Source organism: Natator depressus, chromosome 14 (assembly GCF_965152275.1).
Source record: "Natator depressus isolate rNatDep1 chromosome 14, rNatDep2.hap1, whole genome shotgun sequence".
NCBI lineage: Eukaryota > Metazoa > Chordata > Testudines > Cheloniidae > Natator > Natator depressus.
In genome coordinates this window covers 12,918,825-12,932,185 of record NC_134247.1, presented here as the reverse complement: position 1 = coordinate 12,932,185, position 13,361 = coordinate 12,918,825, and the positions used below count along the sequence as shown (strand labels likewise).

Sequence of the window (13,361 nt, the reverse complement as noted above, 5' to 3'; positions counted from 1 at the left end):
CTGCTAGTAGCATAAATCCTCAACAGCCAGAGATGGGGCACTAGCTGGGAAGGACTCTGCGTTACTACAGAGAATTCTTTCCCAGGAGTCTGGCTGGTGGGTCTTGCTGACATGCTTAGTATTCACCTGATCGCCATATTCGGGGTTGGGAAGGAATTTTCCCCCAGGTCAGATTGATAGACAGCCTGGGGGGCTTTCTCCTTCCTCTGCAGCATGGGGCCAGGTCTCTTGCTGTTTTAAACTAGAGTAAATGGTGGAATCTCTGTAACTTGAAGTCTTTAAATCATGATTTGAGGACTTCCGTAACTCAGCCAGAGGTGATAGGTCTATTACAGGAGCAGTTGGGTGAGATTCTGTGGTCTGAGATGTGCAGGAGATCAGATTAGATGATCACCATGGTACCTTCTGACCTTAAAGTCTATGAGGTCAAGGAACCACATCATAACACATCATAGACATCATAACCCACTCATAGAAACTGATATGGATGCTGAGCTAACTCCAACAATTAGCTTCCATCCAAGGTATCACTGTTCTCCTTTAGTGTTCTTCTTGGGAATGGAGGAAAGAAAAATGCAGTTATGTAAACAGTATGAAGGCATGTAGATAACAAGTTAGTTTTAAAATAGCCACGGTGAACAACTGGAGGAGGAGAGGTCACCCCAGTCTCAGTTACTCTGATGAAGTCTCACAGATATCATCAAATATACACAATAAAACACGGCAAGTTCCATAAAATCTACAAACATCAATATTCCATGAGTTATTTTTAATAAAAATAAGAATATAGGAAAAAGGGGTAGTGGTCTGCATTATATGCCAAGGTTTTTCTAAAAATATTTTACACCTGTTCTCAGTTGTGCACACCGATCATATTTTATCAGTGAGGTAAAGAACTCATACTGCCAAAAGGAATGCAGTTTATCTATATAAGTCTTAAATATTTTTCCCTTCTGTAATGCAAACCTCCTTACTACCTGCACTAAAATAAAGCCAGCAGGACAAAAGCCACACATGCTGCCACAGTAACAGTATTAACTATTCCCATTACTGTTTTCTGGAAACAATCACTTCAGCAGGATTTTACAATTCTGGCACTTCAATTTAGCAAAGTTTTTATGCTGCTTGTGAAAGGAATGCAGCCAACATTGTACAGTCAATTTAAATCAACTTGCTGATGATATGAAAAAAGAGTGCTGAACTGTCAGTTTGCTTCATCTGCTTCAAAACTAGGAATACAAACTGAGGTATTTATTACTGAAACATTAATAGAATAGTCTAGGGTATCAGAGCTCTAAAGTGAACTCTGATTTGGTCCCACGTTGGTGCAAACAGCTGATTTAACAACTAGTTGTTTGGTTACTTGATATTGCAGAAATGCAACTGGATGGTTTGCTAGTCATAGCTTTTTTTTTTTTTTTAATTAAACATTTCCACCAAAGCAGTGGCACAGACAAAGTACTAGACTGTTGGCCATGTGACTTTCCTATAGTAGCCAGGGGTAATCATCTACCATGGCTGTCTGGCCACACCGAAAGCTATTTTGTGCAGCAGCCTAAGATTATGTGAAATAAAATGGAAAGGAATATATAGGAAGAGGGTCCCTATGTGCATGCGGGACTGATCCTCAACGTGTGGATTATCATTATAGTTCAAATCAATTGTAGTCAGTGGAGCTACAACTAGGGTTCCCAATTTTGGTTGGAGGTATTCCTGGAGCTTTCATCACATGACATAACCTTCAATTAAAGATTAATCTTTAATTCCTGGAGACACCAAGACAATCATGGAGGGTTGGCAACTCTAGTTACAACAATTTATACCAGCTGAGGATCTGGCTTGCTGTATCTACCATGCCACTCAATTCCCTCTTTATTCACAGAGTGCCATATCCCCCTTGGTTCACACTATTGATTTCAGAATGGATTGGAAGATACTGTAACAACAATGGCTGGAGTCCCCAAGAAGTCATGTGACATACCACCTAGTAACTTCTTGTCTGAGTAGTTGCATATGTGCTGGAACAAGAGGTACTGGCGCATCTCCTGGCTTGAAGTAGTACTAACAACCCGAATACATGGTTTCTGCCTTCAGCACCCCCACTATAAAAATTGTTCCAGCACCACGGAGTAGCTGTATGATTAGCAAATGAGCTGAATCTCCTTCTTAGCAAAACTAAAAATCAGGAGAATTGTGCTGGTGAAAGGTGCTGGATTTCAGCCCAAAAGAGTAAGATCCTTTATCCAAGTGGCATAACTAGGCATCAGTTATGGAATCTTCCACATCCTGCTATGCCAATGAGCCTCTAACCTCATTTCACAGATACCTCAAACGTGACTTTTTAAACGCTATCATCCTGGACTGGACTGAGATAGACTTAAAAATGAAAGCTTGTGTCTGCCATTACCAGTTCCTAAACCCATCAGCTACAAGTTAATCTGATTTTAAACTTACTGATTTGATTTTTTTAAACATTTGCTACAATATTGATGGCACTAGTCTGTCTCAGCTAACAACTGTTCATTGCCTTTGTGCAGCTGGCCAAGTTTGTTGTTCTGGTCAAATTATATAAATGCTTTGTGTCACATTTATTGCAAATTTATTCTGTTTGCTCACATTTGATACTTACTTTTGTCTGATCCTACGCTATACAAAAAAAGCAGGAATACCTTTTATATTTACTGTATTGTGAAAGGAAAAGACACTGGTAAATAGCAATTTTGCAAAAATGCAAAATAAATCATTTGGATAAGGTAGCTTTACACATAGAGTCCTACCAAATTCATGGTCCATTTTGGTCTATTTCACAGCCATAGGATTTTAAAAATGCTACTGGTGGGGTGCTGCCTTCAGACCTGGTCACCCAGTCAACAGCTGCTGTCCTCCAGCCACCCAGCTCTGAAGGCAACACAGAGGTAAGGGTGGCAATACTGCAACCCCCCCGCAGCAACCCCTTTTTGGACCAGAACCCCCAGTTTGAGAAATGCTGGTCTCCCCCTTGAAATCTGTGTAGTATAGGGTAAAAGCACACACAAGACCAACTTTGGCAGAGGTTAGAAGGGGAGACCAGATTTCACGGTCCATGACGCATTTTTCATGGCCATGATGAATTTGATAGGGCCCTATTTATACAGCATCTCTTAAAAGATATGCAGTAGCTTGATGCAGAAATTATAGGATGAGGTTCTTTGGCTAAATGATCATAATGCTCCTTTCCAATTTTAGAATCTGTAACTTTTTAAATCAAAAATATTTTCAATGACAAAATCAAAAACTTTGCAAAAACGTGCAGCAATTTTTTAAATTAACTTTTAAAAAATGCCCTCAACATTATTTCTCCATTTACAATACTATTAAATAGGGTGAAATTCTGTCCTGAAAAATATTTTCCCCACTAGGTTCTAGTTTCATTACGAAATTCTGTAGAACACTTACATTTATGCCAGAATTTCCACTATAAACCTTGAAATTGTAGGTTTATCGTCAGAATCTTTTAAAGAACTCGTGGCTAAAATTTATTAACCAAGATCCATTTAATAAAATAAAGGTCTGAAGCCTTTATTCATTTTGAGTTATTGCACAAACAAAAAACACAAGTAAAATGTGACGAATTCTTGCCAAGCGCCAGCCTAAAAGCTTATTTTTAAAACACTAAAATATTATGTAGGCTTGTCGTAAAGTTAAAAGAAAATTAAGGGTGGTCATGCTGGATACTTGCTACAGTCCTGAACCTATTGCCACTTGGGTTTTGCAATTGATTTTAACAGGAACAGATTCACATTATAAGGGGAAAATACCATGTCCAGCCCAAGTAACTGAGCCAAGCAGATATTTGGGGGCAGAAGGAAATCCTCCTGCAGCAGCCCCCACAACCTACTCCATCGCCAAAACCCACCCACCATGGAAGATCTGGGGAGTAGAGTCTGTATCCATCTCATACTGGGCCTGCACACCCTTGCCACACAGTGGGACCGTAGAGCTTTGCTTCACACTGCATAAAGGGGTGTGCACCCTCACCCCTCAAATCATTCTCCACCTTGTGTATCAAAGGCAGCCTTTGAGAGCCTGAAGGCTAGGACAGGATTTGCTCCTAACTGCTGTGTGCTGTGTAACAATAATCTTACTTCAGCTCTTTGTCACTCTGAAGTCTAGGCTCTATTTAAACTAAAAAATTTAATCCGAGTGAACACTATGTTAAGTAATGGAAAGTAAAATGCTAGATATTTGAAATGAACTAAAGTCATTAAAAAAAACCACATAAGATTGAGAAAAGAGTGCAAGTAAAACAAAAATCAGTTCTAAAGCACCCCTAAGGAGCTGAGTGAAAAAATGCCATAGCTCAAACTGCAGAATTCCCTTTGTGGGCACTTTGCAGCACATGATACTCTAGCAGTGAGTGATCTCATTTACACCACAGCAGCTCCTGTAACTTCAGTGGAGATAACACCAGTACATCTGGAGTTATTTCACATACTTTGATACAGTACAGGTTTACCTGCCATTACTGCCAGGTAACTGCCATCACACTCTGGTCCCAGTTGTACAATACAAGGACAACATTGATCTAAATAAAGACACACCAGGTGCTCAACCTGAAGGACAGGGATGGCAAAATGGGTAATTGAGTAATTGAGATTTCCTACTAATATGTGAGGATGGGTGTTCTATTTTTATCTCCACACATCAGATTAATCTTCATTGCTTGATCTTGCGATGAAGTCCTACAATCTGTTGTCCATAACAAAAGATTCTATTCTAGCTGAACAAGGATATAAGTATCACATGTGCAATGCCTGCATTATTTTCTGCTTGGGGAGGTGCTTTATATCTCCACATATTTTATGGCTGTGTGATCATAGAAAAATATGTACAGCCTGCCAGTATTTTATAAAGGGACTATTAAAATAAATTGCACTTAAATGTCACAAATGGTGATTATACAACTATTAATTAGTGCATATTCAATCCAAAAATCAAGACAATTACAAGCCTGCACAATTTATAAAAAACTTAGTTCTAAGGAGTCTATTACCTTGGATTGGTTTAAGATTTTAACAGTAGGACATGGGAATTTTTTTTCAACTTGTGTTGTGTGGTATCTCAAAGGAAGAGCAGGAATTACTCATGCATAGGGGAAAGCAGCAGACTTAAATTTTTGCCCCTTTCTTCAGTGTCAAAGGCATCTTTGGAAGTTAAACGCTGGAGATTTTAAAGGAATAAACTGCACGTTCAGAAGAAAAAATATGAAGAAATTGCTTACATGGGCAAATTCTTTCCCCCTCCCAATACCTTTTGGCCATTTCTCTCCCTGTATTCACAAGGAAGTATTTCTGTGATGGGAGAATACTGGGTATGTGTAAACTGAACAGGAGAAGATTTACTTGGCACTCATTTAGGACAGAATGTTGCAAAGGAAATGTTTGAGGCAACATTGAACTCCAAGACTTTAGTGCATGATCAACTAAGTGGATAAAATAGGCCGCATACCGGATTTTTAAAAAAGGGTCTCTCCTTCCTGCAGATTATTCCTCACCTGGTATCATCCTCCATCTATAAAACACCAGAGATGGATACTATGAAAGTGAATGACTTGGAATGGGCAGAGGATAAGCAATGAAAGAAGAAACCCAATAGCCTGTAATAGGAAAGATCATGTATTTAAAACATGGGGAATGAAAAAAACTCTGGACTATATATTATGATCCCAGTTATCCAAGCCTCCTAAACCAGCTGCACATCTCCCCACCTTAGTCTTAGAGAGCTCAAATCATCATCATCCAGGCTGAATGTTTGGACAATTTTTTTTTTAAACAATTAAGTCTAGACACATGAACACCAACAACATAACAGCATTATTAGGTTAAAGAGTGTATTTTTCAAGGTATTATTTACTTGACATTTTCCAGATTTGAATCTGAACACCTTTCAGAGGTAGGTACTTCCTTTTTAAAATAAAAGCCTTAATTTAAAATTGGATACTAAGCTGTAGAATTTCATTTATACTTGTTCATTGTTGCTTGATTAATGTCACGGTAAGCCAGATGGTGAACTCAATACAAACAAGCTAGTTAAACACAGGGAGGAATGAACGCCTAAAAAAAACCACACACACTATTGCTGTGTTTGAACTTTAGTCATCATGGGACTTAGGATAGCATTGTCAGTCCTGCATCTCTGACAAATCCCTTTGCTAGCCCAATACTTCTTCATAGCCCCATTCTCTCCACTGCAGGCCAAACACCTCTCCTTGTTTTTACTTCCAGTACTGTACTTGGCTACTCCCAGAAAAAGCTAGACTCTTCTTCTCAAACCAAATCATGTTGTGATTTTGCGCCTAAGTCTTGTAAACTCAAGTGGGCTAGGACCAAGCCTCATTCACAAAGGCCGGTTTTAGAAAAATCAAGGTTCAGACAAATTTAACTATCGAGTTTTAGCTTAAAATGCATTTTTAATATGAGGCACTATACTGTCAACTATACTTCCATTAACTTGCTCCCATTGTTCAAACTGCCCACTGTAATTCCAGTTTTACAAACTGTTGATTCTGTTAGCTGCTTTAAGGATTAAAAATAATGCAAGACAGTTCCAGTACCCCTCAAGAAAATCAATGAACATCAGTGCTCAAAAGAACATGCAAGAATGGGGAAAATACCTCCAAAATATTCTGTCAGTTAACCTGTTTTGTCAGCTCAAGGCAGCAGGCTAGTCAAACAGCCTCTGAATTTTCTTCCAAACACTCATATGGATAACTCAAGTAAAATGTTCATGCTTTGGAAGCCCAGTAAATTAGAACAGCAGCTGTTCCATCTATTTCTGGAATATAACTTATTCATTGTCAAATACTGTAGTTACATTAATTTTTTAAATAGATTATAAGATGAAAGTTTAAGAATCAGTTTGACTGTAAATCAAAAATTTTATTCACTCTTTCTGAGCTATTACTTCTTAACACAGAAACATAATGCTGACGCATTGGTCTATGACCTCTAGAGATAATAGTTCAAATCCACTCAGATTACATGGGAAGTGAATTTCACTGCAATACCTGAGTCCTTTCTAGATATGTCATATCACACAGTAACTCAACATTAAAAAAAACTTGTAATCTTAATTCTCAAGGGTAAATTAAAAAAACCACCACCTGATCCAGTTGTAAAGGACTGCACATATGGAAAACTTGTTTGTGAATGTTTGTTCAAATAATGCTAGCCAAGTACTTAATCAAGCTGTGTGCTTTGCAAGAACTATTTTAGGTAAAGCAACCTATTATCGCGGTGTGTCAAGTACAGCAACCACTTTCCATCATTCCTTTGTGATGCACTGAGTCAGACCTTTCTGCATCATTAGCATTTACAACACAATAACTGCAGTGCTCTTATGCTCAGCACAATACTAAAACAAAAACCACAACAGCCATTTAATTTTAAAGAATTTTAATACAAACTTAATATAAACTATTTCAGTCCCTCTTAACATGTAAGACACTGACTCAAAATACTTTTATACCATTTTTTTCAAGTATTGCACAATGTAGGTACAAAATTAATATATACGATTACATTTTCTTCCATAATATATAGCAAAAATCTTTAAACTTTAACAGAAAATACAATTTGTGTTTTTTTGAAAAAAGCAAATATTTCGTACATTTTAATTCCACCACTAAGGAATATTCTGTACACTTTAAATTTTTTTTTTTAGAATAATTGATGTCTAAGATGGATATTTTACAATTTCAGTAAAAAAAATACAACATGAAGCTGCTGCAGCTCTCACAGATCACTGTAGTAAAAAGATATAAATGCAATACCATGTTGTAGAAACAATATATATACTCTGATATTTTACAAACTTTGTACTAAATTAAATTATACAATTAGAAAAAGACCAATAAACCCACTTATTAGTGCCTCATATATATATATATATATATATATATATATATATATATATATATATATATAAAATCAGCCATGTCCTTGCTATATCTTAAATACTGTAAGAGGCCATATTTTGAGTATATTTTTTAATGTACAGTCAGTATAAAATAACTTTGTGCTTGGCTGGCAAATGAAAAAAGATGCATGTTGTATTTATCTAACCAAGCTTGAATGTATTCATACTACAAGCTTTAAAAAAGTCAAGAAGTGGAAAAAAAAGATACACCCTTGGGTACGTGCATTTGAACTTGTACAATAGGATTTATTTGAATTTCATTTTTGTTTTATTTTTAGTTAGCCATAACAGGCTGGAATTGCTGGTTAGAATACTGCATGTTGTTTAAGCTAAAATTCAAGCCATCAACAAAAGACTTCTCATTTAGACCTCCATAGGCTGCAAACATATCAAAGGCATTACTGTACTGGAGAGGACTGAGGTTAAGGGGGCTGTCACCAGGAAATATGCTACTGGTATTACCTTGACCCTGCATGTTAGGGAAAATGAACTCCTTTGCATTAGGAGAAAGGGCAGAAGTCTTCTGCTGTTGCTGCTGCTGCTGCTGACTGCCTAGGCCAAGCCCATAGAGCGAGTGCATGGAGGAGGAAAGGGCTTTCTGCTTCAACAAGTCATTGACATTCAAGCCAAGGTTGGTGGGAGAAGTGCGGGCGACCTTGTTGCTACGGCCGCTATTCTTCATTTTGGTCGAGCCAAACTTGGTGGCAGCAAATGTGGCAGTGGTGAAGGTTAAAGGCTGAGTGGAGCGGGGCATGAAAGTTGGGCTCACAGCAGCAGAGTGACCAAAGGGAGGAGAAGGAGAGCTAGACACTGAAGATGCTGGGTCACTAATTGGCATGAACACCTGGGCCTCTGGGTTAAAGCTGTTCTTGATTTCCTTATCCAACTCACATCCATTTTCATTATCATCCACATAAAGCACTTTCACTGGTCCCTTTTCACCAATTTGATATGAAACCTCAAATGGGTCAATCCAAACACTAAGATCCTGAGGCAGGTTGCCGCGAACATCATCAATGTCCAAACCACTCTCTTTGGATGCTTGTTCTATGACTGGGTCCACTTTCTCCCCTACATGTATACATCTATACCCTGATCCTTTGTATGGCTTTTCCGGATACCAGTGCCCTTCATACTTCTTTTTAAGAAGTCTTTCAAGCTCTTCACCAAAAATGTTGACACGTCGTCTGGGAAGCTTATTGTACAAATATGAAATAATAAAATTGAGTGCTACTTGGATTTCAACCTGCATAGCTGCTATGCCAAAGTTTAATGTCTGTTTCAAAACCCAAAGGAAAAAAAGTGTTCAAGATGCCACAGGGAAACAAAATTTCATTCAAAGTGCTGATTCTAGTAGATTATTATCCTTCACCTTGAGTGTTCTTGTTCCTTTAAGAAAAAACAAAAGCAAATATATCCAAATAAGGAAAGCGTAAGATCAGGCTCCAAAGCCTAATATTTTGGTCTCTCACTCTACCTAGAACAGGTTATTTCCCATCAGAAGACATTTGTAACATATTGCCTTTGAACGTGACAGTTAAAACGAAGGACCTCAAATACATTCTGCAGAACTTATAAACAATACTATGGAAGATGCATTAGGAAGGTGTTTAATGAGTACAGCATAAGTCATTTCAAAATCATTTGAGCTTGCAGTTCAGCCCTTAAGTTATTTGCAAAGCAGCAAGTGTGTGTCTAGGACGTCATAGCAATGCTAACCGTGCCAGGCCTGTCAGGGGTTCAATTACCAACCCCCTATTCTGGGTGATTTATAGAACTCAGCTGCAAAATTTAGCACCAAGCTATTAATTTAGTGTAAAAGGTCTCAGTCAAAGAACCAGTTCTCATTTTAAGGTTTGCAAACATATCAGTTGGGCTTTAAGTTACAGATATACTAAAAAAAATATCTACTGGTTGTTTTAAATGCATTTTGGCACTTGTATAATTTAACTATGCCACATATATCGTTTTAAGTCAAAGCCAAACACCTGCACCCACTGTGCATTTGATGGAAAATACAACTGAAAAAAGTGTCTACTGACCAAGGACAGGTATTCTTTTCCTCTCCCTACAGAACTATTATAAGAATACTTTAAACACACACCGTGCACATACAATACAGCAAATACACATTTTCAGTCTTAATTATGGCTGGTAGTAATGGTCAATGAATCCATTCCTATCTACTGGTTCAAAAATTTTCATCTTCTATAAAACTGCTTAAATATCAGCTAAATGCACATTTTAAAACAAATCAACATATATGGGAATTTTATAAAGCTATTATAGCCAATAGGGTCAATCCTCATTTTCATGAGATTGCCTCTCTCCCTCTTCAGATTTTATACTGTATATAAAATGGAGCCATGGAAGTCACTCCTTCATTAAGAGTATAACAGAAATTCACATAAATATACAGTTAAAACAAGGGACAAGAGCAATATATAAAATAACATGCCTTGCTACTGAAAATCCTGCAATACCTTAGTATAACAGTCTGATTTAAAGATGGAGTTTCAATCATAGCTTAAGCAAAAAAAAACAATACATTTTGAGTTAACACCTACAGCAGTATTTCACCTAAAAGTTTTTTGTTTGGCACAGCATGACAATTATTTACAAAATTTAGTAAATCAGTCATTAAGGAACTGGAAAAGTCAAAGCCAATTTCCAAATTCTGCAATCCCTTTTTATTTCCTGCCCCAATTGGGTAGTTTTGCAACGTTTAACCCCATTTTAAAGCCTCCTTTAATCTCCCCCCTCTTCCCCCTCAAACATGATATGAGAACAGCCTGAGAGGCTGTATGATAAGGCGACCTTTAAACATTTGCTGGATCAGCACTGGGCGGGGATAAGGAAAGATCAAGGGCAAACAGAAGATATTTACAAAAGGGGACTAATTCGGTATGGAAAAAGTTGATTGGGGTAGTTAAAAGGGACACTAAAAATGATTTATTAATCCATCTGTTTCATCTCCCCTTCCCAATGTCCTTTAGGATAAAATGATTCTCAAAAACACCAAGCAGAAACTACAAATTCTTGTAAGCCCCAAAATTGAGCCGTGGTACAAGCAACTGAATAAACCAAACAGCTTGAACACTGCAAACAGGTGTTTTTGTTGTTTTTTTTTTAAAGGAGGATGACATTTTTAAGGTATCTAAACATGTTAATTATTCTAATGGCAATGGCGGTGGGGGTTAAAAACAAGAGCCTTAAGCACTGTGTGGGGAGTTACATAACCAGACAGTTGGGTCTCATTAGATTTCTGCTCACAGCCCTGGGAGCTCTACCAGCAGCAAGACAAGGAGGAAGAGCATTTTCTGAGCCCACAAGAGACAAAATGAAGGGGAAGAGGGATGACTGGAGAGAAAGGGGATAAACCAGGCACTCTCTCCTGCACTAGCAAGGCCAACACCCAGTTCTCCTGTGTACCCCACTCCCAGTGACACCCCTCAACCTTCGCTTGATTAGGCAGGGCCCTAAAGGCTGTTAGTGGTGGTTAAAATGCCCAAGCACAACGATATATATGAGTCAGTTTATGCAAAACTCACTCCTCTGAACCATGATGCGTAAAATGAACCCCTCTGGGAGGGTCCTCGCACCCCACGCCATGGCTTTGCCACTGACCGCAGTACCTCTATGCAACTGTGTCAGGCCCTACCCACATTCTCGTTGCCCCGATCCCCGCCCCCCCCCCACAGGGCTGGGTCAATCCCTCCCCCCCCCACAGGCCTGTTCCAATCCCACTCCCCTGGTCCTGCTCCTTCTCCCCCATGGGTCTGTGCCAACCCCACCCCCCCAAGCTCGGCTCCACAGCCCCTCCCCACATGGGGCCGTGCCAAACCCCCCCACTCCAGCTCCATAGCCCTTCCCCGCATGAGGCTGTGCCAACCCCCCCACTCCTGCTCCATAGCCCCCCCCACAGGGCTGTGCCAACCCCCCCCACTCCGGCTCAATAGCCCTTCCCCGCACAAGGCTGTGCCAACCCCCCCCAACTCCGGCTCCATAGCCCTCCCACCCATGGGGCCATGCCAACCCCCGCCACTCCGGCTCCACAGCCCTCCCCCTCATGGGGCCATGCCAACCCCCCTCTCCAGCTCCACTGGGCTGTGCCAAACCCCCGACCCTGGCTCCACAGCCCTCACCCCCCACCGGGCCATGACAACATCCCCCCTTCCGGCTTCAAAGCCCTCCCCCTCACAGGGCTCTGCCAACCCCTCTCTCCAGCTCCACAGCCCTCCTGCATGGGGCTGTGCCAACCCCACTCTCAACACCCCCCCTGGCGTGTGCCAACCCCCCACCCCCTCCCCTCCCCTTCCCCCCCCCCCGGCGTGTGCCAACCCCCCCCCCCCCCCGGCGTGTGCCAACCCCCCACCCCCTCCCCTCCCCTTCCCCCCCCCCCCGGCGTGTGCCAACCCCCCACCCCCTCCCCTCCCCTTCCCCCCCCCGGCGTGTGCCAACCCCCCTCCCCTGCCCTTCCCCCCCCGCGTGTGCCAACCCCCCTCCCCTTCCCAACCCCCCTCCCCTTCCCCCCCCGCGTGTGCCAACCCCCCTCCCCTTCCCCCCCCGCGTGTGCCAACCCCCCCACTGCCCCTCCCGGGCACCTCATTCACAGCCACCTCACCGCGTCTGTTCCCCCGCCCCGGACCCTAGCGAGCCCGCCCAGCCGGCACTCGCCCCCGAGCCGGCGGCGGGAGAGCGGCCCCGGCGAGCGGTACTCACCCGGGGTGGGTGTAGGGGGTAGTGCAAACAGTCCCAGTGAGTGTGCGGGGGGCTCAGTGCCGAAGCCCCATGTCCCAGAGCCGGCTCGCTGCGGGGGAGGGGGGGGGGGCGCTGCCCTGCTCACACCCCGGGACGGCCGCACTCCGCCACAGCAGCTTCACTCCTTCTCCAGCGGGGGGCTCCCACCGCGCCCATATATATCGCCTCCCTTGCCCCGCCCCCCGTCCGGCCCCGCCCCCAGCGCGCCGCCGTGCCCTGCGTGCCCCTCCCACCGCCATGACCTGCCGACCCCTCCCACCGCCCCGCCCCCAGCGCACTGCCTTGCCCCGCCCCGCCCCTCCCCTGGCTGCCCCTCCCTCTCAATCCCCTACCCCTGCCTACACCCCTGCCCATCCCTCACACCCACACCCTGCCTGGCCCCTTCTCCTCCCATCCCCCTGCCTGCCCCTCCCTCTCAACCCCCTTCCCCTGCCTACACCCCTGCCCATCCCTCACACCCACACCCTGTCTGGCCCCTTCTCCTCCCAACCCATCTGCCCCCTCCTGCTCCCATCCCCCTGCCTACCCCTCCCTCTCAACCCCCTTCCCCTGCCTACACCCCGGCCCATCCCTCACACCCACACCCTGTCTGGCCCCTTCTCCTCCCAACCCATCTGCCCCCTCCTGCTCCCATCCCCCTGCCT

General features: G+C 42.6%; 1 protein-coding gene across 1 annotated transcript; it reads right to left on the bottom strand.

The window, feature by feature from the left end:
• Positions 1-7,950: 7,950 nt before the first annotated feature.
• TOB1 (transducer of ERBB2, 1) lies at positions 7,951-12,834 on the bottom strand. The gene is made up of 2 exons (XM_074972212.1): positions 12,679-12,834; positions 7,951-9,345 (listed from the first exon to the last, which is right to left on the bottom strand). Exon 2 carries the CDS (start codon positions 9,206-9,208, stop codon positions 8,231-8,233), a length of 978 nt encoding a protein of 325 aa, XP_074828313.1. The 5' UTR covers positions 9,209-9,345; positions 12,679-12,834; the 3' UTR covers positions 7,951-8,230.
• Positions 12,835-13,361: the final 527 nt, after the last annotated feature.